Source organism: Phytophthora infestans, genomic scaffold (assembly GCF_000142945.1).
Source record: "Phytophthora infestans T30-4 supercont1.22 genomic scaffold, whole genome shotgun sequence".
NCBI lineage: Eukaryota > Oomycota > Peronosporomycetes > Peronosporales > Peronosporaceae > Phytophthora > Phytophthora infestans.
Genome location: NW_003303737.1, coordinates 728,184 through 753,861, shown reverse-complemented (window position 1 = coordinate 753,861; position 25,678 = coordinate 728,184). Strand labels below are relative to the sequence as shown.

The following is a 25,678-nucleotide window of genomic DNA, read 5'->3' as shown; positions in this document are numbered from 1 at the left end:
AAGACTCAGCGACCTTTGGAAGACACGTTCACCGTCTGGGACAAGACGCGGACCGTTAAAGATGCTCATGCGACGGTGCAGACGACGCTTGGCATGCAAGAAGATCCATAACGGATCATTGTTCACTTGATATTTGTATACTTGATTAGGACTTCTTATTAGGAATAGACCCGAAAGGGTAAGCTTAAATACAGGACAGAATTTCCACTCAAGCACACAGAGCGACGTCCGGCTTCAAGGTAAGCGTCAGGTCAAGCTTGTTTGAGTGTGTTATGCCTGTCGGTGAACTCGAAGCTCTGTAGCGAGGGTTCATCCGGCAAGGCCAAGAGACTTTGTGTATTGGCCGATTTTTATCGGGAGGTTTTACGTGACGGCTTATTGTTGCCTATTTGCACGACTGGGAGTGCTTGAATTGCCTCCCTTTTATTTCTTCCAGCCGAGTGTTGAACACTCGGTGATCTCGTAAAAGGCTTACCCGTGCCTGGTACCCTTCCGCTGTTGGGACCACGAGGATTCAAAACACCTGCTAGCTTTGCTCGTGCTAGTAGCGTGTTCTTATTTTACTGGTTGGCCTATATAAGTAGTTTACAAGGTCCAGTTTGTCCCGGTGCAAGGGCAGAACTGGGGTCTTCAGGTCCGCCCGAACGATCGTTTACTATCCTAGTAGACGTATTGTTGTGGGAACATCCTAACTACATCTGTAGCTAGAGTTCACGTGGGATTTCCATCACCACAGAGACGTAATTCGGGTCTGACCAATGTTTGGTACCAGTTTTGTACGCACATGGTCCACCAGATGGGAGAGGTTTGGTCCGCGCGCTTGGGCGATTTTTGGAAGTCTTTCATTGGTGACTTATAGTTTGTAATAAACCCAAACTTAACCTACCTATAAATATACTCAGCTCACAATCTACCTTATTTAGGTCACTTCGCTCTCTTTAAATAAAGAGGGGACCAGTGAGCTGCCGTTCACTGAGAGTTTGTATACTCTCGGAAGATAACTTCCTCTAGCGCAAGGTGCTGTGTGACCCCGTCACACTTGGTAGCACTAGTAGTCAATCCACGCCACCGCGGGTAGAATACCTGAACCTCTCCGAAGTTCGTTGCCATGGATAGGAACGACTTCTCCCATATGAACGACTCTCAGTTCGAGTCGGTTCGGAAGATGGCAGGCATCTTCGGGATGGAGGCCCTGCAGAGCCTGGTGGTGTCAACACCGGCTGAGCAGCTCGAGCGCGTCAATGCATTCGACGCGTACGAGCAGGGTCTCATCGCGCATGTGCGGGAGAACCTGCAGGCTCCGGCGGCGGAAGCAAATCCGCCCCACCCGAAGCCAATACGGCTGAAGGTTAAGCCATATGAAGGGAAGGAAGGCGAGAACCTTCACTTCCGGGTCCGAGAAGTAGAGCTCGCGATGGACGCGGCTCTGATCTTGACCGAGCAACTGCGTGTCGCCTTTGCACTCTCCAACCTTAGCGGCCGTGCTAAGAGTTGGGTGTACACACGGGAAGCAACATCCCCTGGATGTTTCACATCCTAGGATCAGCTGTGCGAACAGCTCCGGCCGCTTCCTCCCGGCGAACTACGAGTACCGCCAGCGTTCGCGCTTCCTCTCGTGTAAACAAGGGAGGCGCGAACGGCACGGGTATGTGCAAGAGATACGGAAGCTCGCGGCGTCCCTAGTGGGAAACCCACCCAACGAACACATCAAGATGACTGTGTTCATGGACGGCCTTCGAGTGGGCCCCGCACGCACTCAGCTGTTCCGGGTGCTGTTAAGCACCCTTGAAGAGGCGATATAAGTTGCTCTTCAAGAAGAGTACAGCCATCGCCAGGCGCGTACGCCGGCCTCAGCATGGCCTGGGGGTTCCTTGTCGGCTCCCGGTCGAACAAGCCCCAACGGACCAGCTCCCATGGAGCTCGGGTCCGCCGAAGAGCGTGACATCCGCTGCTTCGGCTGTGGGGAGATGGGTCACTTCAAGCGCGACTGTCCTACGGAAAGACTCCGCAGACGGTCTTTCCCCAAGCCCGTCCTCAAGGGTCCCTGGCAGAAGCCAGGATCCCGGGGACAGGGGAACGCCGGGAGCCAGTAGGGGCGGGGCGCCCAACTGGGGAAGAGCTAAGTCTTCGTGATGGGTGCGCGGGTGGCGCGTACTGCGGGAACTTAGCCCCTGAGTGTCTTCGCACTCTCGAATCGGCGAAGAGCAGCGGCGGGTTGCTCGTAGTACACGGATGTGTACGGGGATACGATCATCCCTTTAGAATCTTGATCGATTCTGGGGCGTCGAAGAATTTCGCACGCCGCCAGACGGTTGCTCGTAATAGCAACAAGTTGTCCGATGATTTGAGAGAAAGCAAGGGCAACGGGACGGTGTCAGTGCGACTGGCCGACGGGAAGGTCGTTACTGTTCCCAACATCCAAGTGGATCTGGCCGTCAAGTTAAAAGACTTTGACAGCCTCGAACAGCTCACTGATCTCGACATGGATCCATACGACATGATCCTGGGCATGCCCTGGCTTGAGAGGCACGAGCCCTGGATCGACTGGCGAGGCAAGGCAATCGGTGCTAGCCGCCCTGCGCAGTCCGACAGAGCATTGCTGAGTTATGTTCCCACCCCTGTCACGACCCGGGGCGCCCGCAAGGGTTGCCAGGGTACCAAAGCATCCGGCAGATACTTGGGAGTCGTCGACGAATATGACGACTCCACGGATGTCTTGATGGTGGCAGCGCCCAGAGGAGGCGCTGGCCAAGTGGGTAACTTAGGTCCACAAGCGGGTAACGTAGTTCCGCAGACACCTGCAGCTGTCACGAACACTGACAATAGTGTGTTCCAAATGGGTAACAGAGTTCCACACACGGTCGCCCAAACCTTAACTGAAGAGGAAGACGTCGGATACGCTTCCTGTGTGGGTAACATAGTGTCACACGCGGTCGCCCAGACCTTAACAGAAGACGTCGGATACGCTTCCTGTGTGGGTAACATCGTGTCACACGCGGTCGCCCAGACCTTAACTGAAGCGGAAGGCGTCGAACACGCTTCCTGTGTGGGTACCACAGTACCACACGAAGCCACGAGTGCCTCGGATGTGGGAGCGCCGCCATCCCCAGACGTGGGTAGCAAAGTTCCACGTCACAGTCGCCGTCGGCGACGACGTCGCCGCCGCCACAAGTCGGATCCGAACTTCGTTCAGATCGACGTCGCTTCAAGCGACTCGGAATCCAGGGCCCGGGCTCCTAGGAACCTGGCGTCCACTTGGAACGGTTGCCAGAGGTTGCAGAGATACTGAACCTCGAGGAAATGATGGTCGAATTTTCCTGGCCAATCTCAAGGCTGGGAAGGTTGCTGAGATGGTGCTCATGAGACCTGAGACCACTCGGGAGGAGCTGAACTCCTCCTCTGTCTTGGACTGGAAGACCTAAACAAGCAGCGTCAGACGCGCTTGGGTTCTGAGATTCTATAGAACCCCAAGGATCCGGTGTATCCTTTGGTGACGGAGTATGCGGACGTGGTGAGCAAACACCCACCGACCCAACTCCCACCGGATCGAGGCGTGCGGCACGAGATTGATCTCGTGCCTGGCACAAAGTATTGTGTCACGAGGCAATGGCCTCTCCCGCGCGAGCAGTGCGAGGTCATTGATGCCTTCTTCGCCGCGAAATCGAAGGCGGGCATGGTGCGGGAGTCGAAATCCCCGCACTCGACGCCAACTTTCTGCGTTCGAAAGCTGAACGGAAAGTGGCGTCTAGTTCACACTTATAACAAGCTGAACAACGCAACGGTGCCGGCCCAAACACCAATCCCACGAAAGGATGTGTTGTTAAACAACATGGCCGGTAGCGTACTGTACAGTGCGCTGGATTTGGTAGACGTATACTACTAGATCCTGATGCGAGAGAGTGACATCCCGCTCACCGCGGTAAGCACTACAAGCGGCATGCTTTGGGAGTGGCTCGTCACGCCGCAGGGCTTGTCTAACGCCCCGGCGACGTTCAATCGCCTGGTGACGCAATTGTTACGCCCTTTGCATACCTTCGTACAGACGTACTTCGACGACATATTCGTCCATAGCCGTGCCGAGGGGGCAAGACGGCCATGTAGGTGCAGCTAGGACACCTCCGTCGAGTGTTGGACGGAATGCGAGCAAACAAGCTCTACGCCAACATCGACAAGTGTGCTTCGCGTCACCAGAGATTAAAGTTCTCGGTTGCTTCGTAAGCAACGTGGGTATTCGGGCTGACCCAGACAAGGTCAAGGCCATAGCAGCAAGGCAAACGCCCCGATTCCAAAAGGATCTTCGAAAGTGGTTGGGCTTGGCCAACTACCTTCAAAACTACAGTGCAGGGTACGCGGGCTTCGCTAAGCCCTTGTCGGGCTCCTTAAGAAGGACGTCGACTGGCTCTGGGAGCAAGAGCACCAGGATACTTTTGACAGCATCAAGGCCAGCCTCCAAGAGACCCCTGTCCTGGCCCTGCCAGACGAGACGAAGCCGTTCAGCGTCATCTGCGATGCCTCCGATTACGCTATCGGGTGTGCATTGCTGCAGGCCGACACGGCTGGACATAAACGAGTCATCTCGTTTCAGTCCAGGCAGCTCAAAGCCGCCGAACGGAACTACCCTGTCCACGACAAGAAGCTCCTTGTAATGAAATATGCCCTTGTGAAGTTTCGTGTTCACCTTCTGGGCTTTCGGCCCTTCGTGATCTACACAGACCACGCGTCCTTGAGGACGGCAATTAACTCGCCTCACCTCTCCCAAAGGATGGCGAGGTGACTGTCCTTCTTCGCGAAATACAACTTCCGCGTCGAGTACAAGCCGGGCAAGCCGGGCAAGCTGAACGTGCTTGCGGACGCCCTCTCTCGGTGTCCTGACTACGAGTTGGCCCACATCACACGGGTGACAACGGATCTTTATGATCGGATACACATAGCGTATCGGGACGATGAGGCTCTTGCGCCTATCGCCAAGTTCCTCACGGCAGGAACGAGCGCGAAGTCCGACTGGCTTTCGTCACGACAGCGCTCACGGCTCCACCGAAATGAGTTGAAGGATGGCCTCCTCTATTACCGGGTGGAGCCCAATGAACCTCCACGGGTGGTCGTACCCAACGACGAGGATCTGAGGTTCGATATCCTCGCGGAGGCACGACGCGCCCTCCAGCGGCCACTTGGGTCGCGAGAAGACCTTTCTGTCGGTCTCTCAGGCCTTCTGGTGGACCCACATGTACAAGTGGGTCGCCCGATACGTGAAGACATGCGAAACATGTCAGCGGGCTAAACCCGCAGGGCACGCTTCGGCTTCGTTACAAAGCACTGCCCGTACCGGCTGACTGTTGGAAGTCGATGAGTCTTTACTTCATCTTTGGACTTCCCGCCGACGGACACGGCAACACCGGAATTTTGGTGTTCGTGTGTCGGCTGAGCAAGATGGTACATCTTGCTCCTGTTCTCGTCACTGTTACGGGCGAACAAACCGCAAGGTTGTTCGTTGATGGCGTGTTCCTCTATCACGGTCTCCCGGAGACGGTTGTCTCGGACCGAGACCCGCGGTTCACGACTGTGTTTTGGAAAACGCTGTTTCCTTTACTGGGAACTCGTCTGCAGATGTCCACTGCGGACCATCCGCAGACAGACGGCCAGACAGAGCGCGTCAATCGAGTGCTCGAGGACACTCTGCGCAGTGTGTGCGCGGCAGCACCACGTACGAGTGCCTCTCACTCTTCGAGGAGACACTGACTCCTCTATACTAATTGGGGGAGAGGCTCGGAAAACCCTTTCCTCCCAGGTCTTGGATGTGAGACCAGTTTCGCTGCGGAAACAAGTGGAATCCTTTATGGATACCAAGCTGAGCATTGTCAGCAGGATCCGCGATGCCATGGCAGCGGCCCAGGATAGACAAAAGGAGTAATCGGACAAACATTGAAGAGGAAACTTAAGTGTATTTAAAGTGGGGGACTTACTGCTACTAGACACGAGGGACCTACCTCGTTAAACTGTCAGTTCTGTCGGCAGCAACAAGCTGAAGCATCGCTTTTTCGGACCATTTGCAGTCCTGGCCAGACATGGTGCGTCGTACACCATCGACCTGCCTAAGTCAGTGACGACGCACCCGACGTTCTATGTTGGACGTCTTACGCGGTACTTTGATCCGCAGGGGGTTGCTGACTCGCAGACCCACCTTGACCTAGCTCCTCAAAGCGAGGTCGGGCCACAGACGTCGACGAGGGCGTCGGAGCAGGCGCCCAAGCCTCGGTCTGGACGGCAAAGCTGCGGTCAAGGCCGTACGCAGGAGAAAATCCGTACGACCGGACCCCGGAGCCATACGCCGAGTACGCTGAATACGCCGGGTACGCACCATACGCGTACGTCTGGGAGTGCGTCGAAGGCGGCTCCGGATGTGACAACAGAGCCTTGATCCGTCGGATCATGCGGAAGGCCTCGTCTAGATCGGTCGAAGAGGCACCCGCAGATGCAGGCTCGCGACCTCACGCTCCAGCCGGTCCAGGCGGCCCGTAAGACGAGCGAGCTCTCCCTGATTCCCGGCCTGGGCGGCAGCATCACAGCCAGTCCCAAGGCCAAGTGCAAACTCAAGCACGAGAACACGTTGACGGAGGCAGTCAACCTCAGGGCCCTGTGTCGGACGCGCAGTCGGAGCACTCGGACGAGAGTGGCGTTCGGGAGGCGCCGAGTACTCGTACTCGTACGAGGGCACCTCCGCCCCTGCTTGACTAGAATGGAGAAGTCCACTATCACGTGGAGCGGATCCTCCAGGAGCAACGGCGTCGTGGTAAGCGACAGATCCTCGTGAAGTGGAGGGGTTATGCCCACTCCGAGAACTGGTGGGAGCCGATTGAACGGCCTCTGATTGACTGCCCGAAGGCTGTCGCAATATGGGAACAGAAGCGGCGGCAGCTTCTAAGTAGTCCGGGGCTTCTTGCCCGAACGGGGTACGGACGATGAATACACTCCGTACCCGCGCTCATCGTGAGTGCTGGAAGCCGCACGCTTCAGGATGTCCCTTGGCAGCATGCGCTTGCCGACCAAGTGGGCAAAGCGAATACGAAGATCACGCTGGTCCAGGATGCAGGACAGCAGCTGATCTTCATGGAGTTCCCGTAACTCCGTGGGTGAGTACTTGAGAGACTCTACCCACGCCCAGAACATGTCCTCGCAAGAACGCTAGGTGGGACAGTTCTCGGGCATAACCCAGGGGTATCCCAAAGAGGATAGAGACCACCCCAGGTTCCGGGCTTCTTACGACAAGTCGTGAAGGCCTTAAGGGGGATGCGGTGTGGCGCGAGAAGCTCACACCGAGCAGCCTCCAAGTTGTCGACAAACAACTGTTCTTTCTGAACAAGAGTACGCTCGTAAATACCCCTAGAGGTGTGGCCGCCAACAAGGCCACGAGGAGCAACGAGAAGCTCCAGGAAGAGGCCAGCCCCAGAGCTCTCCTCGGGAGGCCAATACCCTCGCGAGTTGATGGCAGCTCCCTGGCTGATGGGTGCCACCACCGGACCCCCACGCACACGCTGGGCAGCTTGGAAGTCCTCCTGCTGCTGGTCGAGATCATTCGAGATCTCCCGGGGCTCAGAGATAGCACCCTCTTCCTCTTCCTCCTCCTTCTTTTCCTCTTCATCCGAGGAGTCGAAGAGGCCCCGATGGGAGTACCGAGTCTCCTTCTTCTCGCGAAGTGAGGACTTAAAGGCCGAACGCTTCTTTGAGGGCTTGGCGCCTTCGGCTTTTGAGGCCTTAGCACGCGCAAGACCCTCGGCAAGCGAGAGACGTTTGCGAGGTTTCTCTTCCTCATCGCCACCAGCTTTGGGAGTGCCCTTAGCCTTGACGGCCGGACTCGCAGAGCGCACAGACGTCCTGGGACTGTGATCACCTTGATCACTAGCGAGCGACTGCACGCTGTCGTCCTTGTGCTCGCTGGGCACTGGGCTGTGTCCTCCCGCAGAGCCTGCAGGAGCATCGTGCGTGCTCTCGGACTCGGCTTCGTCCTCACTGCCAGAGTCGAACTCACGTTCTACGAGCCGAGGGTTCGGACGATTGTCTGGAGAGGTCGAGGGCGACGGGCTGCGGCGCTTGCTTGTTCGCTTGCCCACAGCCTTGCCGACCGATGAACCGATCGCCTCGGAGGCCACCTGAGTAGCCTCTTGAAGTGCCGAGCCTTTGCCGTGAGGCTTAGTGCTCTTGGCTTGCGCCTTTCCGGCCGCAGCCTTGGAGCGTGTCTTCGCACCGCTCTTTGCTTTGCCACGAGGCAGGGTCAACGGTCGAAGTGGAGACCAAGAAGAAAAGCGCACAGACTGCTGCTCGAGGCTCTAACTGTGAAGTGAGCCTCCGCTGCGCTCGCGCGGCCAAGTCGATGGTTTTCGACTTTGAGAATGAAAGTTTGTGACGAACACTTCTTCATCCTGATTGGTCGGTAAGCCGAACCTAAGTGGGGGAGGGTGTAACGGGGTACGTAGCCCTAAGTGTACTCCTCGTTACATGAAGTGTGACACGTCTCACTTCAGAAGTATGACACGTCATACTTCGGGATATTTGGTACAAGGTACCAAGGTCGTCCAAAGCCAACCATTGGTTGAACATTGCATTTCTATAGGTGACTTATAGTTTGTATTAAACCCAAGCTTTATCTACCTATAAATATACTCAGTTTACATTCAACCTTAAATAGGTCACTTCGCTCTCTTTTGATAAAGAGGGGACTTGTGAACTGCCGTTCACTGAGAGTTTGTATACTCTCGGAGGTTAACTTCCTCTAGCGCAAGGTGCTGTGTGACCCCGTCACAATCGGTGCCTATAGTATATTTTACCGTACTTTGCATGTAGACCGATACACCCCATGTTATGAGGAATATGTTCCCCATCAAAACTTATGTTAAAAAGCTGAAGAAACAAAATCTCTATTTTTCGACATTTGCCTCTTCGATGAAGAAACAAAATCGCTATTCTTAGACAGTTGTCTCTTCGATGATGTCCTGAACGGCGAAGTCATCACTTTCATCTACCGGTTGCCCTTCTAGTAGCGAAAGTTTCTCGAGCTGGGCCACCAACTGACTCGATGCAATACAGCTCGCACTCGGCTCCAGCTTACTTCGCTTAACCCATTAGAAATTGTAGTAGCAGGAAGTGATTTCCACGCATGCTGAATACAGCCACATACTAGGATCCTGCTGGGTCGACGCAGCTTGAATGTTGTGCGAGCAGCTCATCGACACCCGCTGGCTGCGAGACAGCGGTCGCGCTCTTCTGCACTTTCATTAGCACTACGTTGATTACTTTTGTACGATGCGGCGGCTAGATTAAGATAGAAGTGAGAAATGGTGGCTCGCATAGCTCCCGTCATCTTTAACATCACTAAAACCGCGAGCTTCTTGTCAGCTGATTCAGCATTGAGCTCGTATTGCTGCGCGTGGCGGCCACGTCCTCCTCGTCGGGGTCTTCCTTTTGGCTTGACACGAACCATTCGCTTGTGGTGACATTTCTAAATTTGATAGTCATTATTTCATTTTAGTGTCGTGTATCGCTCGACATGCGGGATCTCAGTTCTAATCAATGATTCACTGCTGGGTGGGTGTATCGCTTTAGTAGCAGTATCGGTCTGCATGCGAAATACGGTACTTTTTGCTGGATTTATGGATATAACCAGTGGGAGGCTGTAAAGGTTTAAGATGACTTGATTAAAGTATTGACAAAGTCTGCAAAACACACCTATCCGTCACACTCAGTAAAATGATCTTCCTGTATTGGTCAAATTTATCCTGTTTTGACTTGTTATTGAGCAATTTTAATCGCACTGTGTAGTCGTACCGTACGACTCGTACGAGTCATATGGAATAAAAAATGGAAAATCTTAGCACAGTGCCCCGAGCCACACAATCAAAGAAGCCGGCAAGGGGGGATGGCGTTCAAGCAAGTTTGGCGCCTTCTGCGCTCAAAAACATGGACGTCGGTACCCGCCCAAGGCCTCGATTATGGATAAGCTGTGTGACGGGATCACACCACACCTCGCGCTAGAGGAAGTTGGCTTTCGAGAGTTTACAAACTCTCAATGAACAGTAGTTTACATGTTTCTTCCGTCTAACGAGCGAAGTGACCAATTTAAGGTACGCTGTAAGCTGAATGTATTTATAGGTGGACTAAGCATAAATTAAATATACAAACTATAAGTCACCTATGGTAAAGCTATGTCATCAGCCAATGGTTGGCCTCTGACGACCCTGGTACCATGTACCAGATATCCCGATGTGTGACGTGTCACACTTCATGTAGCTAGGGGGTACATTTGGGGCTACGTACTCCGTTACAAGTTGCCCCCCCACCCCCACCACCATCACCACCCACCCCACCCACCCGCTCTTCTCCCTATCTCAAGCTGTACCTTCTCGGTGCTGCATTTGCTAATTACTGCCGTCTTATTGATTATGCTTCGTTTAGATTCTACTCTGTGAAACCTAGCTGCCGTGTGAAGTCAGGCAAGAAAGAGGTTGGCTACATCCACGAGGAGGGTGTCCTACTCAAGTACATGTACGCTGATACTGTTCTGCGAGCGCCACAAAATTGAGCCTGTCATGAACGGCCCCTAACCACCAGCAGCAGCCAATTCAAGCAGTAGGTGTATGAACGCTTGACCTCTTTAATGGGACCTAACTGACACTGAAACGAACTGATAGCGCAAGAGAGGGGTTGTCAAGGAGCCCACAGCGGCGGTTGCGAATGTGGAAGAGTCACACAAAAAGAAGGGCAGAAAAGAGACTCCAGTCCCCAGTCGCGAGGAATAGATAGGAGACACGCCCGACCAAGTCGTCAGGGGTCAAGAAGATGAAGCAGATAAATAACAGGCTCCGCGACCGTGCGAAGTCGCTCCTTGAGACAATCTAAACTTCTTCCCGCTCTGAAGGTGTATGTGTACCTTTGAGTGCATTGCAAGCGTGCTGACACTAACGAGCTTGCGTGCAGGTGGAGTTTAAGCGCGAGAAGGTGGCTGTCAGGACGACGAACGTCAAGCATCGATAAACCCGACTCGGAGGGTACTACAGAAGCTTCTATATGCTTACAAGAAGGTATTACATATGCTGACATGTTGGGTTTTTCATATACCGACACAGGTTCTTGTGCAAGGTTTATCTTGTACTGACAATATGTTCAAGCCACGAAATTATATTTACTAGCGTACTATGATTCTGTGTGTCCCGGTATAACCTAGACTCGGCCGGTAAGGACAGCGAATCGAGTGCGGCGCGCCAAGTGGACCCCGAGTACACCGATAATTCGGCAGCGATGGCGACACATTTGAAAACAATACCGGGACCACTGCTAGTGTTGGGATTTCTGTCTGCGAGGGTATCGCCGCTGCTCCTGCGACGAATCTGCTCGTCCTAGGCGTCGATTTCGACCCAAATTTCGCTGTTGAAGATTCGTTGGCATTTATGGATTCCGATACCGAGAATGCGGTAAAGAAGTGACCGCCAAAGGCGATCTCTCATCAGATTCACCACCGGGCCATTCAGAACCCGACAGCGACGACGATGGATAGTGTCAAGATCCTACTTTGGGTCAAAGAGCAATTACAACTTCATCTGCGAGTACAAGGTGCGATGCAACCATGTAATTCGTATTGAATCTGTCAGCTTACCAGTTGCTGTGCTATGTTGAGAGAGTCATTACCCTTTTTTGACAGCACCCAGATTGTTGAAATGGCGGCAAAAGGATGGACTGTGCTGCCAGACAATAGCGTGTCTGCTTTAGAAAATGATGGCGAGATGGATCCAATGTACGATGGGTACTGTGGACCCACTCCTGGTGCGTCTGTGTGCGGTCTCTCTCCTGGTGAATTGCTTTTCTTTTTCTACTAAAATCACTTTGGCGGCATATTGCAAGTGCGACCAATCGCTACTGAAAATAGACGCTCGAGGCAAGAGTTGAAGAAGCTATCACAAAAGAACAGGCCGTGACGACGCGAGAACAGAAGACAAATGAACAAACGCGCAAACGGCTGCTTCGATTCAAATCTTACCTAGCCTCACGAGGTCCTACAGTGGCTCGGCCTCGTCGTCGCGCACACGCAACGCCCAACAGAAAGGATGAAGATGCACTGGTCTACAAAGGCGCGACGTGTAATTCCTACTGGAACATTTGGAGCTGTCATGAGTCGCGATCAGATCCGTGCGATTTCACGATTCCTGTATCTCTCCGACAACGACGCGCTCACTTTACGAAGTGATCGAGCGTGGAAGCTCCGCCCCATGTTTTCGACGTTGGAGACGACCTTCACAGCATCACAGCCGCTATGTTCGTTAAACCAAATGCAGAAATATTGTACTCACTGCAGTCGCAAAAACATTCTCGGGGTAAACTAGTGTGACAACCCGCTTACGCCCCGTTGCTGGCGGATCGTATATTGTCTGTGCTTCCTGCGGTGGACTACCAGTAGTTCGGTTTGTTGGGTAGCCCGTCTCAATGCAACTCACACACTCTGTAGGCCCCTCGCAAAGGTGCCGGGACTCTCGTCCCTATTTTATTTACTTCTCTCCTCAACTCCTGTGACTCTGGCCTGTTGGGACTAGCAGCCGCGAACTCGCTCTCGGTGGCGTGCTATCACTCACCTGACTCACCCTCTCAACTCTCGACCTATTGCCACGGTTCTTCTCTGGGCCTTCTTTCCCGGAATACACCGCTACTCAGTCTCACTCTTAAGCTTCCGACTCGCCACGCGTCCGTAGCTTATCGAGCGCCCACTCTCCGTGCTCCTGTCCTTCTAATCCACCCCCAGCACAACTCTGTCCACGCAAAGCACCGACGATTCGGGTCCCACTAAACCTCGCTTACTAAAGCCACTTGGATTACGCCTCTGGCGCCTACCCTACGGCTCGCAGCCACACAGTAACTCGGAGGGTCCTCTCCTCCTGGTCTCGTCGCCCGTCGCTGTCGTTGCCCCACGCGTCCACCAATGCACTGACGACTGATCGTCCGTCCAATCGCACCTCTTCTCTCTCTTCTCCTTCTCTCTTCTCGTGTTGGTCCTCTGACCGCTTCGTGCACCCTACTCACTACCTCGCACTTCTCCGTACTCGCAGTTACTTCGCCTCTGTGCTCGACTGCGCAAATCTCGAAGTGAGATTCAATCTGCTACTGCTCTCCTGCGCAAATCTCGAAGTCTCACCGCTCTCCGTCTTCACGTCGCTTTTCCTCTGCACGTTGGGTTCGTGTTGCGATCTTTGGTCACTCCTGATTGGCTCGCAACTCTCACGCGTCGCTTCTGGATACAAGATCGCATTTGTGCGGCCTCCGCTCGCCACACCAACTGACGCCATGTAACCGCTCACTTCACTAACGTACCCAATACCTCCCACGTGCTCTATACTGCTTGACTCCTCGGCAACCACCGTCAATGCCCTATTACACGTCTTCCCCAACCACAGAGTCTTCCACGACTCTGTCGCGACTAAACAACTCTTCGTACCGCTGAAGGGATACCCATCTTGGTCCGGCATCAACTTCTCGTCGTTCATTAAGCCCATCTGCCGATCGTGCTGGTCGCAACTCGTACTCAAGGACGTACTGTTCAGCTCTGTTCCTTCTCCTTCTACGTCGTAACTCCACCAAGACGCCACTCGACTGCTCTTCTGGCGCTTCGTCATCCACTGCGCTTCGGTCTCTTTTCTTACTTGATACTGCAACGCCTGCTTGTCCAGATGCTGGCGCTGCTCGTACAGCTTTCGCTGCCGCCGCCGCATCTCCCCCTTGCTTCTCGTCATCCTCGTCTGCTAGTTGGTCTTCAATATCCTCAGCCACTCGTCTAAGTAGTGTTGTAGGAAAGTGATAGGTCGCTAGGAACGATACGTGAGCAATGTACCGCTCTTTTTCCTCCTCTGTGTCTTCTCTTTCGATCAGGAAATTGCCGTATCCTGTCGACTCAATAACTCGCATTAGCCCTACCCATTGGTGTACCAATTTAGACGCTTTTGGTCCTCGTGGAGGCCGAAACATCCAAACCCGGTCTCCTGGTTTTATCGTCCGTTTCGTTCGAGTTTTCCTATTGTAGTATTTTGCCTGCCGTTGTTGCTCCTTCGTTCTTGCCCGCTCAGCACACTCACTACTGTGTTTCATCGCTGCCAACAGCTTCCTGTGATACGCTGTAAGCTCTCCTGCTTCCCGTACGTCCGTGCTGAGTAGTAATTCGTTCGGACTGCGAAGTCTTCTACCCATCATTAACTCGTTCGGTGACAGTTTGACTGTCGTGTGTTGTGCAGAGTTATATGCGTACGTCATGAAGTCGACCCAGGTGTCCCAGTCACGTTGGTCTTCACTGTTCAGGTATGTAGCGACTCCGTCTTTCCACGTGCGATGAAATCTCTCCACTAATCCAACCATCTGTGGTCTGTACGGCACGGGGTTGATCTGTTGCGCTTGTAGAAGTTCTATCAACTGCTCAATCACCAAGCCTGCTAGCTCTGGAGCTCCATCTGTCAACAGCTCACGAAATGGTCCAAACTTGAGTACTACTTGCTGCATTATAAACTTGGCCACATTTTCTGCCGTGTGTTGCTTCACTGTAGCTGCCACTGCGTACCGCGTCACATACTCGACTGCGGCTATGACATAACGGTGCCCTCCATCAGTCGTGGGTAGTGGACCTGCTACATCTAGCGCCCATCGATCTCCAACATCACCTCCGTTGATACTTCTGAGAGGCGGTATTACCTCACTTGGTCGTGCTTTCCTACTGCCGCATTCTTGACAGCTTCTCACCCACTTTTGTACCTCTCGCATTAAGTCAGGCCACCAATACACCTCTGCAATTCTTGCGTAAGTATGTGTTGCTCTAAGATGTATAGCCCATACTGAGTCGTGACTCTCCTTAAATACAATTGCCCAGAGATCTGGAGGCATGATTACACGTCGACCCCTCGCTGTGTTGATCACTACCAATCCGAACCTTGTCTCCACCTTCATGCCGCGATGCTCACCCGTATTCAGCAGTCTTCGGATCAGTTTGCTTCTTTTCTGCGACTCCATGATCTCCGTATCGGTTAGTTGCAGTGTCTGCGCGCCCGTAGCCTTCCGCGTACTTGTACTTCGTAGCTTTATTCTTCGCTCTTCGCTCGTTGTTTGTACAGGTTTTGCTGCGACTGTCTGCTTCCTGTTACTACCACGCATGGATCCTGTTTGTTGCACCACCTCTCTTCTTCTTTCCCCGTCTCCAGCAGATACTGCTGTCGTCTTTTCCTTGGTCTTCCTGGTATTTAATGGTGATTCGCGTACCGGTCGTTCACTACTGTTCTCAACTCCCCGTTCTTTCGTTGGCCCTCTCCTTCGCGTCCTTACTGCTTCAGGTTCACTCACTGTTCCAGTTACTGGTAACTCCTGCGCAGCACCATCGTTGATTTCGGTTCCCGCAATTTCACCGTCACCATTGTTGCCTTCTCCATCCGTGGCCCTCATTATAAATCGTTGCGCTTCATCTGCTGTTGCGTCCTGCGCAATACCCGTCGTGTCACTCGCTTCCACAGCGTCCGCCACATCATTCGCATCACTTTGGCGTCTAGCTTCCTCAGCTCGTCGTGCTGCTGCACGGGTCACTGGCCCCATCGTATTCGTCTCTGTACTCTGCGGCACGGCAGTCGGTGTCGCTCGTATCGACGTACCGCCCGTAGACATCATGCTAGCACCGTAAGTCGCCCTTACACTGCTCGTTCCGTTCTTCTTGTCGACATCAGCTCCTGACACTACACTGCTCGTCTCCGTAGCGACTTGGCTCACATTTGCCGCTTTCTTCGTATTGCCGTATGCTGAGGTCGTCACTTCGACTTCGTCGTTCCCGCCGTCGTCATTGTCCGTCTTATCCTTCTGCTCTTCTGCAACTGGCAAAAACACGATATTTGAGATCGTTGTGGCATCTGCCACCCCTGCTGATTCTAACGGCGCTTCATCCGCTTGAACTTTCTCTGCTGCTCTGACTGGTCGATGCCTTGCCGCATCTGTCATGTGTGCCTCTGCACGTCGCCGCGATCGTCGTCTTCTTCCTACCGCCGCTAGCACCCTTTCAGCCACAGGCGCTCTCGAAAGCGCGTCAGCCACCACATTCGTGCTGCCAGGTCGGTACTGAACTTCAAAGTCGAATTCTTGTAGAGTGAGTGCCCCAACGATGTAACTTGCCGGTCAGATTTGGACTGGTCATCAGCCATTTCAAAGCTGAATGATCTGTGATAATTGTAAACCGTCTTCCGTAGAGATAAGGTCGGAACAGTCTTATCGCCCATACCACCGCTAAGCACTCCAGTTCCGTGATACCATACTTGCTTTCCGCTACATTGTTCACCTTGCTTGCATACGCAACCGGCTGCCAGCCGTCTCCTCGGTCTTGCATAAGACACGCGCCAAGTCCCGTTTGGCTTGCATATGTTGTTACTCTGAATGGTTGACTGAAGTCAGGATATAGGAGCAAGGGCCTTGTCGTAAGCATCTCCTTAACTCTCCCGAACGCTGATTCCTGTGCGTCACCCCATTCCCATTCCACATTCTTTCTCAGCAACTTAGTGATTGGGGCCATGAGAGTCCCAAACCCTTGCACAAACCTCCTGTAGTATCCCGCTAAGTGGACAAATCGCTTCGCCTCCACTGTATCTGTAGGTGTAGGAAACTCTTGTACAGCCGTCATTAGCCTCGGTAATGGTCGTACCCCGTCACAACTCAGCTGATGGCCCAAATATTCCATCGTTTTGGCCGCAAACTTGCACTTCTTTAGTTTGAGCGTCAATCCCGCAGCTGACAATCGCTCGAAGACACATGCCAACTCAGCACATGTTGCTCTATCCCTCCACGTGTGAAAACCACTATGTCGTCCAAGTAAACTAAACATGTTAGCCACGTCAACCCACGCAGAACACCGTTCATCATTCGCTGAAATGTTGAAGGAGCATTCGTTAAGCCAAATGGCATACGAACAAACCTATACAGTCCTCTCTTAGTCGTGAAAGCAGTTTTGTCACGATCCTCCGGCGCAACTAAGATCTGCCAATACCCAGCTCGCAGGTCAAGAGTAGTGAAGAGTAATGCACCACCCAAGGCTTCTAACGTTTCGTCGATTCTTGGAAGAGGGTACACGTCTTTCTTAGTGACCCTATCGAGAGCCCGGTAATCCACACAGAACCTCACTTCGCCATCTTTCTTCCGGACGAGTACCACTGGAAACCCCCAAGCACCGTTCCCTTCTTCAATAACACCTGCACCCAGCATTTTATCCACGTTTTCTTCTACAACCGCGTCTTCCGTTTGCGCCTGACGCCTTCTCTTCAGCATTATCGGAGCAGGGTCCCCCGTGTCAATGTGATGGTACATCTCTAATGCAGTTGCAGGTGGACATTCACCTGTATCTTTCGTTAATTGACGATAGGCTCGTAGTAACTTCATGATCAGCTCTCGCGCTGCTGGCTCCTCGGATCCACAGCTCACTTGGCTTTCATCATCCAAAGGTGTCTCCGTGTCTCCCATCTCGTCGAGCCACGCACTCATCCTATTCGCATCCAGTGCACCGTCCATCGCTAGTATTGTCATCTCGCTACTGATGGGTATCCACGTGCCCAACTGCTTCTTGCTCGGCAGTCTCGTCGGCTTCGTATTCGTATTAACAGCTGGAACCCACGCACGTCCACTGCACACCGTCGTTACTGTTGCCGCCAACAACACCGATCCTGCGTATACCGTCGGAATGAAGATGCCCTGCTCGCCGTCTTTTGCGGACACCGCCACTTCCACCGGCGTTACCGAACTATTTTCGATCTGCGTCTTTCGTGCCATTCGTACGATTGCCACACGTGCTCCACCGATATCGTCATAGGTCCTGAACGGGATGATCACGGATTGCTCTTCATCTCGATAGCGTAGCTCACTGTTCTCGAAGTCCATGACCGCACCGTACTTCTTCATAAAGTCGACACCAAGGAGGAATTCCTCCACACAACCCGACACAATACACGCGTCTACTGTGACCTTCTCGCCAAAGGCGCTGCTCATCTTAAATCGCCAGACTCCGATGACATCCAAGAGAAAGCCACCAATGCCCTCCACATAGTCAACGGGTGCTTTGTCTACCAATTTGTCGCCATACTGCATCCATTGTGTCCCTGCAATGGTGACTGTCCAACTTGATACACTTTCGAGCTCCTGCCACTGTCATCGTAGCTGTCGGTAATCCGTCGTTTACTTCCACGTACTCCACCTCATTGTCCGTACTGGCCAACTCCTCGTCACACTCCGCACGTTTTTGCCGTTGTACTAGACTCACTCTAGCGGTTCTCAGCGCGCTCGCTGCCTTTCTCTCATTTAGCTGATGCTTCCGCCCCACGACTTCGTTTAAAGCGACTTCTGCAACTCGTTGTCGCTTGGTCAACTGCTCGACGGTAACACGCTGTATTTCTTCTGCATCTTGCTGCTCGGTACTACGCTGTCGTGCTCGCACGTTCATCATTTTCTTGCGTTTAGCTTGTTTCCGTTCTCTTCGACGTGTAAGACGTATTTGTGCAATACCATCGCTTAGCTGTGCGTCTACCTTCTCCGCGGTACTCGTGCCGTTGTCCCTCGCAGCTCTCGTCGTGTCCTCCGCCTCAGCCATCGTTTTCCTTCTCACGACCGTGCTCACCGACAGCTCTCCGATACTCTTCACCTCGCCATCGTTGGTTTCCGACTGTGGTGCTGATAAAATACGCGCCTTCCCCCAGTTTGACGCTTGCCGTCGAGTCCACAGCCCTCGTTCTGTTGTTGATCCGCAGATGCAGCGTATTTGTATCGTGCCGAGGCCATCGCTGGTCTCACTGTCGACACGTGGATAGCAGCCCTCGCACCATCTCGCTCCGCAGCCCCGTCTCGCCATTTTTCCAACATTGCATCCACTCTCTTAGTCTGGTTCTCTTCGCGTTCCACTGTCGTTTGTGCCACTGCGCCCACGCTGCCACTCGTACTTCCTCGATCCCCTGGACGCGCTGACTCTCGAATGTTTACTGACCCACTTTGGTATGTTGGCGTCCTAGCATTCTTAGGCGTCCGTACCGCTACCTCATTTGCTGTACCAAGTAGCATGGCGTCTCTCGTCATCTGTCGGGGATTTCCTTCTGTTGCCGGACGTCGTATTACCCCTACCTCGTCCGTCTCTAGTTTTCCGCTGACTGTTCTTTGGGTATGCGTGTCTTCAAGTACGCCTCGTTACGCTTTTTGGCTTCCTGATCAGTACACGCACTTGCCATATGCCCCAATTTCCCACATGCATAACACTTCAAGGTTGGACATCCATTCGCAAAGTGACCAGGTTGATTACACCGATAGCATACGCCAGGACCATCGCCACGTGGTTGACTGCTGTTTTGCTGCACTCCTTTGGCCTCTCCGCTATCCGGTTGCTGTCTGGGCTTCACTGTTTGTTTGACCGCTGCTTTCGTCTTCCTGTATTTTGGTCTTGCCGCAAACTCATCGTCGCTCGAGTCCTCGACATCTCTCCTCCGTTTTGCTTTCCCAGCAGGTTTCTTTGCTTCTTTGTGACTGCTCGCCACAGCCGCTGTAGTCTTTTTTACGTTCTTCCTCGGCTCATACCAGTACCTTCCGTTCCATAGATGGCCAGGCGGGGGGTCCCAGGTGTTTGAGAACGTATTGTACACGCCCTGCGGGTTCGTAAAGAGCGCTACGTGCTCTAATTCCGGTCGCATGCTGACTCCATCATCCGTACCACCAGTAATGTCCAGGGGTAATCCCGTACCGCAGATACCAGGGATAACGTTTGTAGCTCCTGTCGTTCCGTTCATGGGGATGACGTACCGACTCGGTGCCGTCGCCCACGATTGCCCAATATTACTCGTACCCAACGCCACGTTGTCCATCGGATCATCGATCTCCATGGCCTTATCCACAGCTTCTTCCAATGTCCGAGGCTGCGGTTCCTGCCTCACTAGCTTCTTCGTGGTTTTATCGAGACATCTGTAGAACTGTGCCAGCAGCACTCGCTCACTGACCTTGTTTCGTCCTACCACATCTCGCAGCCCTGCCGCGAAATCCGCATGTGTTTCGCCCGGCATCATCCTACGCATGCTGACCCTCCATTCAGCAGCTGACTTGTCCAACTTTTCTCCGTATCGACGTAGTAACATTTGTTTTAGGTTCGTCCAAGTTCTCTTCCGCTCGGAGAATCTCCTATCCATGTCGACCCATCACTTAGCTGCGTTCTCCATCAGCTTATTACCCAATATGAAGTACAGCGACTTGTCAGACCAACGCCCTCGTCCTGACTCGGCAGCCCCTTTTAATGCTAAGTCCACCCGATCTATCCACGTTGATACTGACACTTTGGGTGAAGGTGTAAAACTCGGCAGCTCCAAGTCTTTCACGTTCTTCCCTCGCCTCGGGCTTCTTCCTCGTCGATGCCCCTCTTCGCCTCGTCGACCGCGTTGTCTTCCTCTTTCCCGTTGATCATGTTCCTCCCGATACCTACGGCGCCGTCGTCGTTCTGGTTCACCTTCGCTCTCGCTGCTGCTATCACTCGACGAGCTCGAAGAATCCCCCGAGCTGCTTTGCCCAGTGCTTCTACGGTTATTATCTCGATGTCGGTCTTCATCTCGTGACTCGTCAGAGCTGCTGCTGTCGTCCGGTGGAGATGGATCTACCCGCCGTCTTCTCCGCACCGTCTCTCGCTGTTCGCGTCGATCATCTCTGCGTTCTCCATGCTCCCCGTGATTGACATGGCCTCGCTCTCGTTGCACTTCTCTTCGCTCTCGACTTCGGTTGTGGTGACGGGATGGTGTTGTCGAAGCATCGGCAGGTTGCTCGCGTCTCCCTTCATGTACCTCGGCTTCTTCTGGTCCATGTAACTCGTCATGACTCGACTGCATTTGTAGTGTCTTCACCCTTTCCGCCAATCGCTGGATTTCCTGTCGCACTGTCACCCATTCGACTGACGGTTGCTCTCTGCGCTCGGCCTGCTGACTTCCACTTTGAGGCATCTGCAGATTCGTCATGGCACCTGTCAGTTGTTGTAGTGCCGCAGCCACTGTCGCCACCGACTCTCCATCGTTGGTCTTGTCCCTTGTCATCACCGCTACGCTCTGGGATGCACCGCCTCCTGCGTCATCGGTTTGCCTCTCTCCACTGCGGATGTCCCTGACTTCATCTTGACTGTCAGCCATGCTAGGCTGCAACCCCGCCACCATCGCTGTCAGTCCATGCAATACTCGTGCAACATCCACTAACTCGAGCGTCTTGTTACTGAGGCTGTCGCTTTGCTTCGATTCTTCACATCCCGAGGCCTCTTCAACTACAGACGTCTGTTCGGTTGGCGTCGCCTCTGGTTCTCCTTGACGTTGCTCCTCACGCCCATTCTTTCGTTGTTTCTTGGAGCTCGCTTGTGTAGCAAAACTAACCAAGTCGTCGACTTGTCGTTCAACATCCTTCGACCTTCGTCTTCTCATTACTGTTCGTGCCGGAGACGTTGACGACATCTCGTCTGCCGCAATACCACTCGTTCTCCCACTTTCCGGTACTCGTTTCGTCGTGACACTTCCTCGTTTGACTGACGAATGCCCCTGTATGACCACATGTGACAACCCGCTTACGCCCCGTTGCTGGCGGATCGTATATTGTCTGTGCTTCCTGCGGTGGACTACCAGTAGTTCGGTTTGTTGGGTAGCCCGTCTCAATGCAACTCACTCACTCTGTAGGCCCCTCGCAAAGGTGCCGGGACTCTCGTCCCTATTTTATTTACTTCTCTCCTCAACTCCTGTGACTCTGACCTGTTGTGACTAGCAGCCGCGAACTCGCTCTCGGTGGCGTGCTATCACTCACCTGACTCACCCTCTCAACTCTCGACCTATTGCCACGGTTCTTCTCTGGGCCTTCTTTCCCGGAATACACCGCTACTCAGTCTCACTCTTACGCTTCCGACTCGCCACGCGTCCGTAACTTATCGAGCGCCCACTCTTCGTGCTCCTGTCCTTCTAATCCACCCCCAGCACAACTCTGTCCACGCAAAGCACCGACGATTCGGGTCCCACTAACCCTCGCTTACTAAAGCCACTTGGATTACGCCTCTGGCGCCTACCCTACGGCTCGCAGCCACACAGTAACTTGGAGGGTCCTCTCCTCCTGGTCTCGTCGCCCGTCGCTGTCGTTGCCCCACGCGTCCACCAATGCACTGACGACTGATCGTCCGTCCAATCGCACCTCTTCTCTCTCTTCTCCTTCTCTCTTCTCGTGTTGGTCCTCTGACCGCTTCGTGCACCCTACTCACTACCTCGCACTTCTCCGTACTCGCAGTTACTTCGCCTCTGTGCTCGACTGCGCAAATCTCGAAGTGAGATTCAATCTGCTACTGCTCTCCTGCGCAAATCTCGAAGTCTCACCGCTCTCCGTCTTCACGTCGCTTTTCCTCTGCACGTTGGGTTCGTGTTGCGATCTTTGGTCACTCCTGATTGGCTCGCAACTCTCACGAGTCGCTTCTGGATACAAGATCGCATTTGTGCGGTCTCCGCTCGCCACACCAACTGACGCCATATAACCGCTCACTTCACTGACGTACCCAATACCTCCCACGTGCTCTCTACTGCTTGACTCCTCGGCAACCACCGTCAATGCCCTATTACACTAGTTTTGTAGAAGTGCTGACATCTTTTCATCGTAATCTTGGTTCACCTTGATCCGTATATCCTTAAAATGTATACAAACGGAGCTATAACAGCCTGTAGTAGTCTAGATGCACCACATGTACTATCCCGCATGTTGAATTCATCTTCTTTCACCGCCTGGCAACCCACAACCGTCTGAATGCTTTGATCCAATGGGGTTGGTCTGGGTAAATGTGGTTACCCCCCCCCCCAGCAGATTCAAGTGAGTTATTGGTTTTGTTTCCGAGGTGCGGAAGACTTGCTCGCCCGTAGGTCACACACTTGGAATGTGCTAAGGTGTCCTGGATGTCGCACGATCACCGCGAGAAGGACTGCGACGCACTAGCCGCCGCGTGGGGCCTCAGAGGCCGTGATTTTGGTTTTGTGGATTTCACACTAACATGATGTGTACACACGATGAGCGAGCTTCGTCGTCAAAGCTGTCAGCATTGGCCGCAGTGTTTGTTTAAGGGCTGAAGTCACGATATTGAGTGGAAGTTACGAAATGTATGTGAGTTTTTCGTAATTACTCACTGCCAAGTGCTCAGAACAACTCCGAAGCTGTCACTGGTCAAAACCCAGATGATTTACCTGACTATGATTTGAACTGTGGCGTTAATGCCACGGGACGGTACTGGTAGGGCAAGGTAATTTGTTTTTACAGATTACGACCTTTCACATGCTATTTGTGTCGAGCGCCATTCCTCACAGTCCAGGGTCCTTGTACGGAAGAATAACCGAAGACGAGGACGGCAACTCAAGATCATCTCCGACTGGTGAACACCCTTTGGTAGCCAATACGCACCTTCAAGACGATAGCGCTGACGGTGAAAACGGTCAGCCGGCTTACGGGCCCAGATAACCTCACTATTAAGTGTGTCCCACCGGCTGCTAATACATCGAGCAAAGTCGTTGCTGACGAGATACATACGGGATACGTTCCCTTTAGCCGCTGCAAACTCGCGAAGCACTCGCTTGACACGGTTGACCAGTGTACACACTCTTTCTTTAAGCTTAACACCCTGTACAATGTTGTGAATATATTTCGAGAGCATTTCTTTTCAATTCAAAGGGGATTAAAATACCGGTTAAGAGATGAAACGAAGACAACAAAATAAACCTGAACGTTTTCGTAGATCCTGCAAAACTTTCCGCACCGTTGATACCCCGTCATACATGTCTCGCGCAATTCCAAGTAGCGCCGGGTCCACAATTTTGCGAATTTCAGCATAAGCCCTGTAAGCCTGACAATTGGTTTAGTGGTTGTGACATACATTACGAGACGTACGGACGACTTGAAAATGCTCTGAGTCATCACTAGAAGGGACCATCATAACACAGACTTGAGCTATTGTATTCCACGATACGATTTTTCTTGTTTTTTTCTTTCCTGCATATAAACGAGAGTGTCAATATATTATATGTCTTAATGATATACATACCTCGGAAGCAAGGATTTCCTGAATGGGTGCACAGGTGCGAATGTAGATTGGCTTTTTTTTCTTTTGCATCACTGCTACTTGTAGGGTCGCACGTATCAGGATACAACCGAGGGTTTCCGTTTCTGCAGCGTGCAGTATTCTTCTCATTAATTACAGCAATAGAAACTGCCGCTCGAATTCTGGTGCAGAAAATAAAACAGTTTCTTAAGAGGCAATTTAGACATGAGCCACATCAGCAGCACTGTACCGAAGTGGCCGATACGTTTCTTTAATGTACTTGTCGAAAAAGACGGTCAAATCGTCCCATGTTGCGAAGGTTTACACTGCAGATCAACAAAATGCGACAAATGCTAGATGCATTCCCCGAATTTTTAATGGTGGATTCAACTTACGGTAAGGGAAATCATCAATTTAGGGCCGCGAACCAGTTTAGGGCCGCATAAGTTACTGCCAATCATATACAGTACTCCATTGAACTTGGAAACTATTGGTTATAATGAGCTAAGTACGAATACCTTTAAAATTTTAATTTGCAGAAGGGGTGAACCCTTGGCGCCATATTTTTATTCAGCTCCTCCAACCAAATGAGGTTGTTGAGCGCCATCCACTCCGTTCAAACATTTGCAAGAAGAAAACAAACGCTTGACTTCTTATTTGTCCGACCCAAGCCATGTCTAAGACTCGCCACACTTACTCTACTGACACCAAGACTGCCATTGTGGCAAAAATACTCAGCGGTGCGGCGGTTCCCGAGGTCGCGGCGCAAACCAAGATACTTGAGAGGACATGCTTCCGCCCAACGCCACCCACCTATTGCAGCCTCTGGACGTTGCAGACTGCAACTTGCAGTTAATGCGACACTAAAAGTGAAACTCTGCAATCTGATAAAGGAGGTTGTTGACGAAGACGATGAGGGCTGTTATTCGATTGACAAACCCAACGCAATAAAGCCTGCAAATATGGCTTGGGCCACCAGCAGCAGAACACGTACTAAGTCGCGCAGAGAATCTGCAGTCGCCACCGAAGGCAAAGACGATGGAGTCCCTCAAGAAACGAGCGCAGCCCAACATATTGTCAATTCCGTCGTAGTGTAGCTAATCAACAAAAAGGTTAGTTGCAATCTTTACACAATGTTTAAGAATTGATAACTTACCTTTTCAGTGCGGAGAATTAACGGCAACGAGTAGACTCGAGCCTGCGACACCCCTGCTCCCATAATGGGCCCTCAATAAGCTAGCGTCTAAACGACTGAGCTGTCAGCAATTGACGTTTCTGATTTTGTTTTGGTAATGACAGACGTTTGATTATTCTTGCATAATTATGTATCCTCCGTAATTTTATCAAGACGCATAAACATAAAAAGAAAGGGTGATCAGACCCTATGCTTGAATGGGCTTGAAATTTTCACCAGCTGAACATTTTAGTACTGAAGTTAAGGCTAAATGCGGCCCTGAACTGATGCGACAAAAATTTCTGCTGCCATGTCCTGAACGATCAATGCTATTGGTCATTGGCCGCAAAAAATACGATAAAAACATTCAGATTACAAGCTTTCGGACACTGTCTCGCTTTGTGTCCCTGTGCAAATAG

At 52.5% G+C, this 25,678-nt stretch overlaps 4 protein-coding genes across 4 annotated transcripts; 1 reads left to right on the top strand and 3 right to left on the bottom strand.

Moving 5' to 3' along the window:
• Positions 1 to 9,168: 9,168 nt before the first annotated feature.
• PITG_11614 (uncharacterized protein) lies at positions 9,169 to 9,472 on the bottom strand (the record flags this gene model as incomplete). Its single annotated transcript, XM_002901112.1, has 2 exons — positions 9,169 to 9,303; positions 9,371 to 9,472. 2 exons carry the CDS (start codon positions 9,470 to 9,472, stop codon positions 9,169 to 9,171), a joined length of 237 nt encoding a protein of 78 aa, XP_002901158.1.
• Positions 9,473 to 11,777: 2,305 nt separating this feature from the next.
• PITG_11613 (uncharacterized protein) lies at positions 11,778 to 12,346 on the top strand (the record flags this gene model as incomplete). Its single annotated transcript, XM_002901111.1, has 2 exons — positions 11,778 to 11,808; positions 12,045 to 12,346. 2 exons carry the CDS (start codon positions 11,778 to 11,780, stop codon positions 12,227 to 12,229), a joined length of 216 nt encoding a protein of 71 aa, XP_002901157.1.
• A 140-nt stretch (positions 12,347 to 12,486) lies between these two features.
• On the bottom strand, positions 12,487 to 13,763 carry PITG_11612 (uncharacterized protein; the record flags this gene model as incomplete). Its single annotated transcript, XM_002901110.1, has 1 exon — positions 12,487 to 13,763. One exon carries the CDS (start codon positions 13,761 to 13,763, stop codon positions 13,083 to 13,085), a length of 681 nt encoding a protein of 226 aa, XP_002901156.1.
• Positions 13,764 to 21,780: 8,017 nt separating this feature from the next.
• Positions 21,781 to 25,304, bottom strand: PITG_11610 (uncharacterized protein; the record flags this gene model as incomplete). Its single annotated transcript, XM_002901109.1, has 7 exons — positions 21,781 to 22,618; positions 23,149 to 23,179; positions 23,452 to 23,668; positions 24,089 to 24,148; positions 24,783 to 24,898; positions 25,080 to 25,182; positions 25,242 to 25,304. 7 exons carry the CDS (start codon positions 25,302 to 25,304, stop codon positions 22,300 to 22,302), a joined length of 909 nt encoding a protein of 302 aa, XP_002901155.1.
• Positions 25,305 to 25,678: the final 374 nt, after the last annotated feature.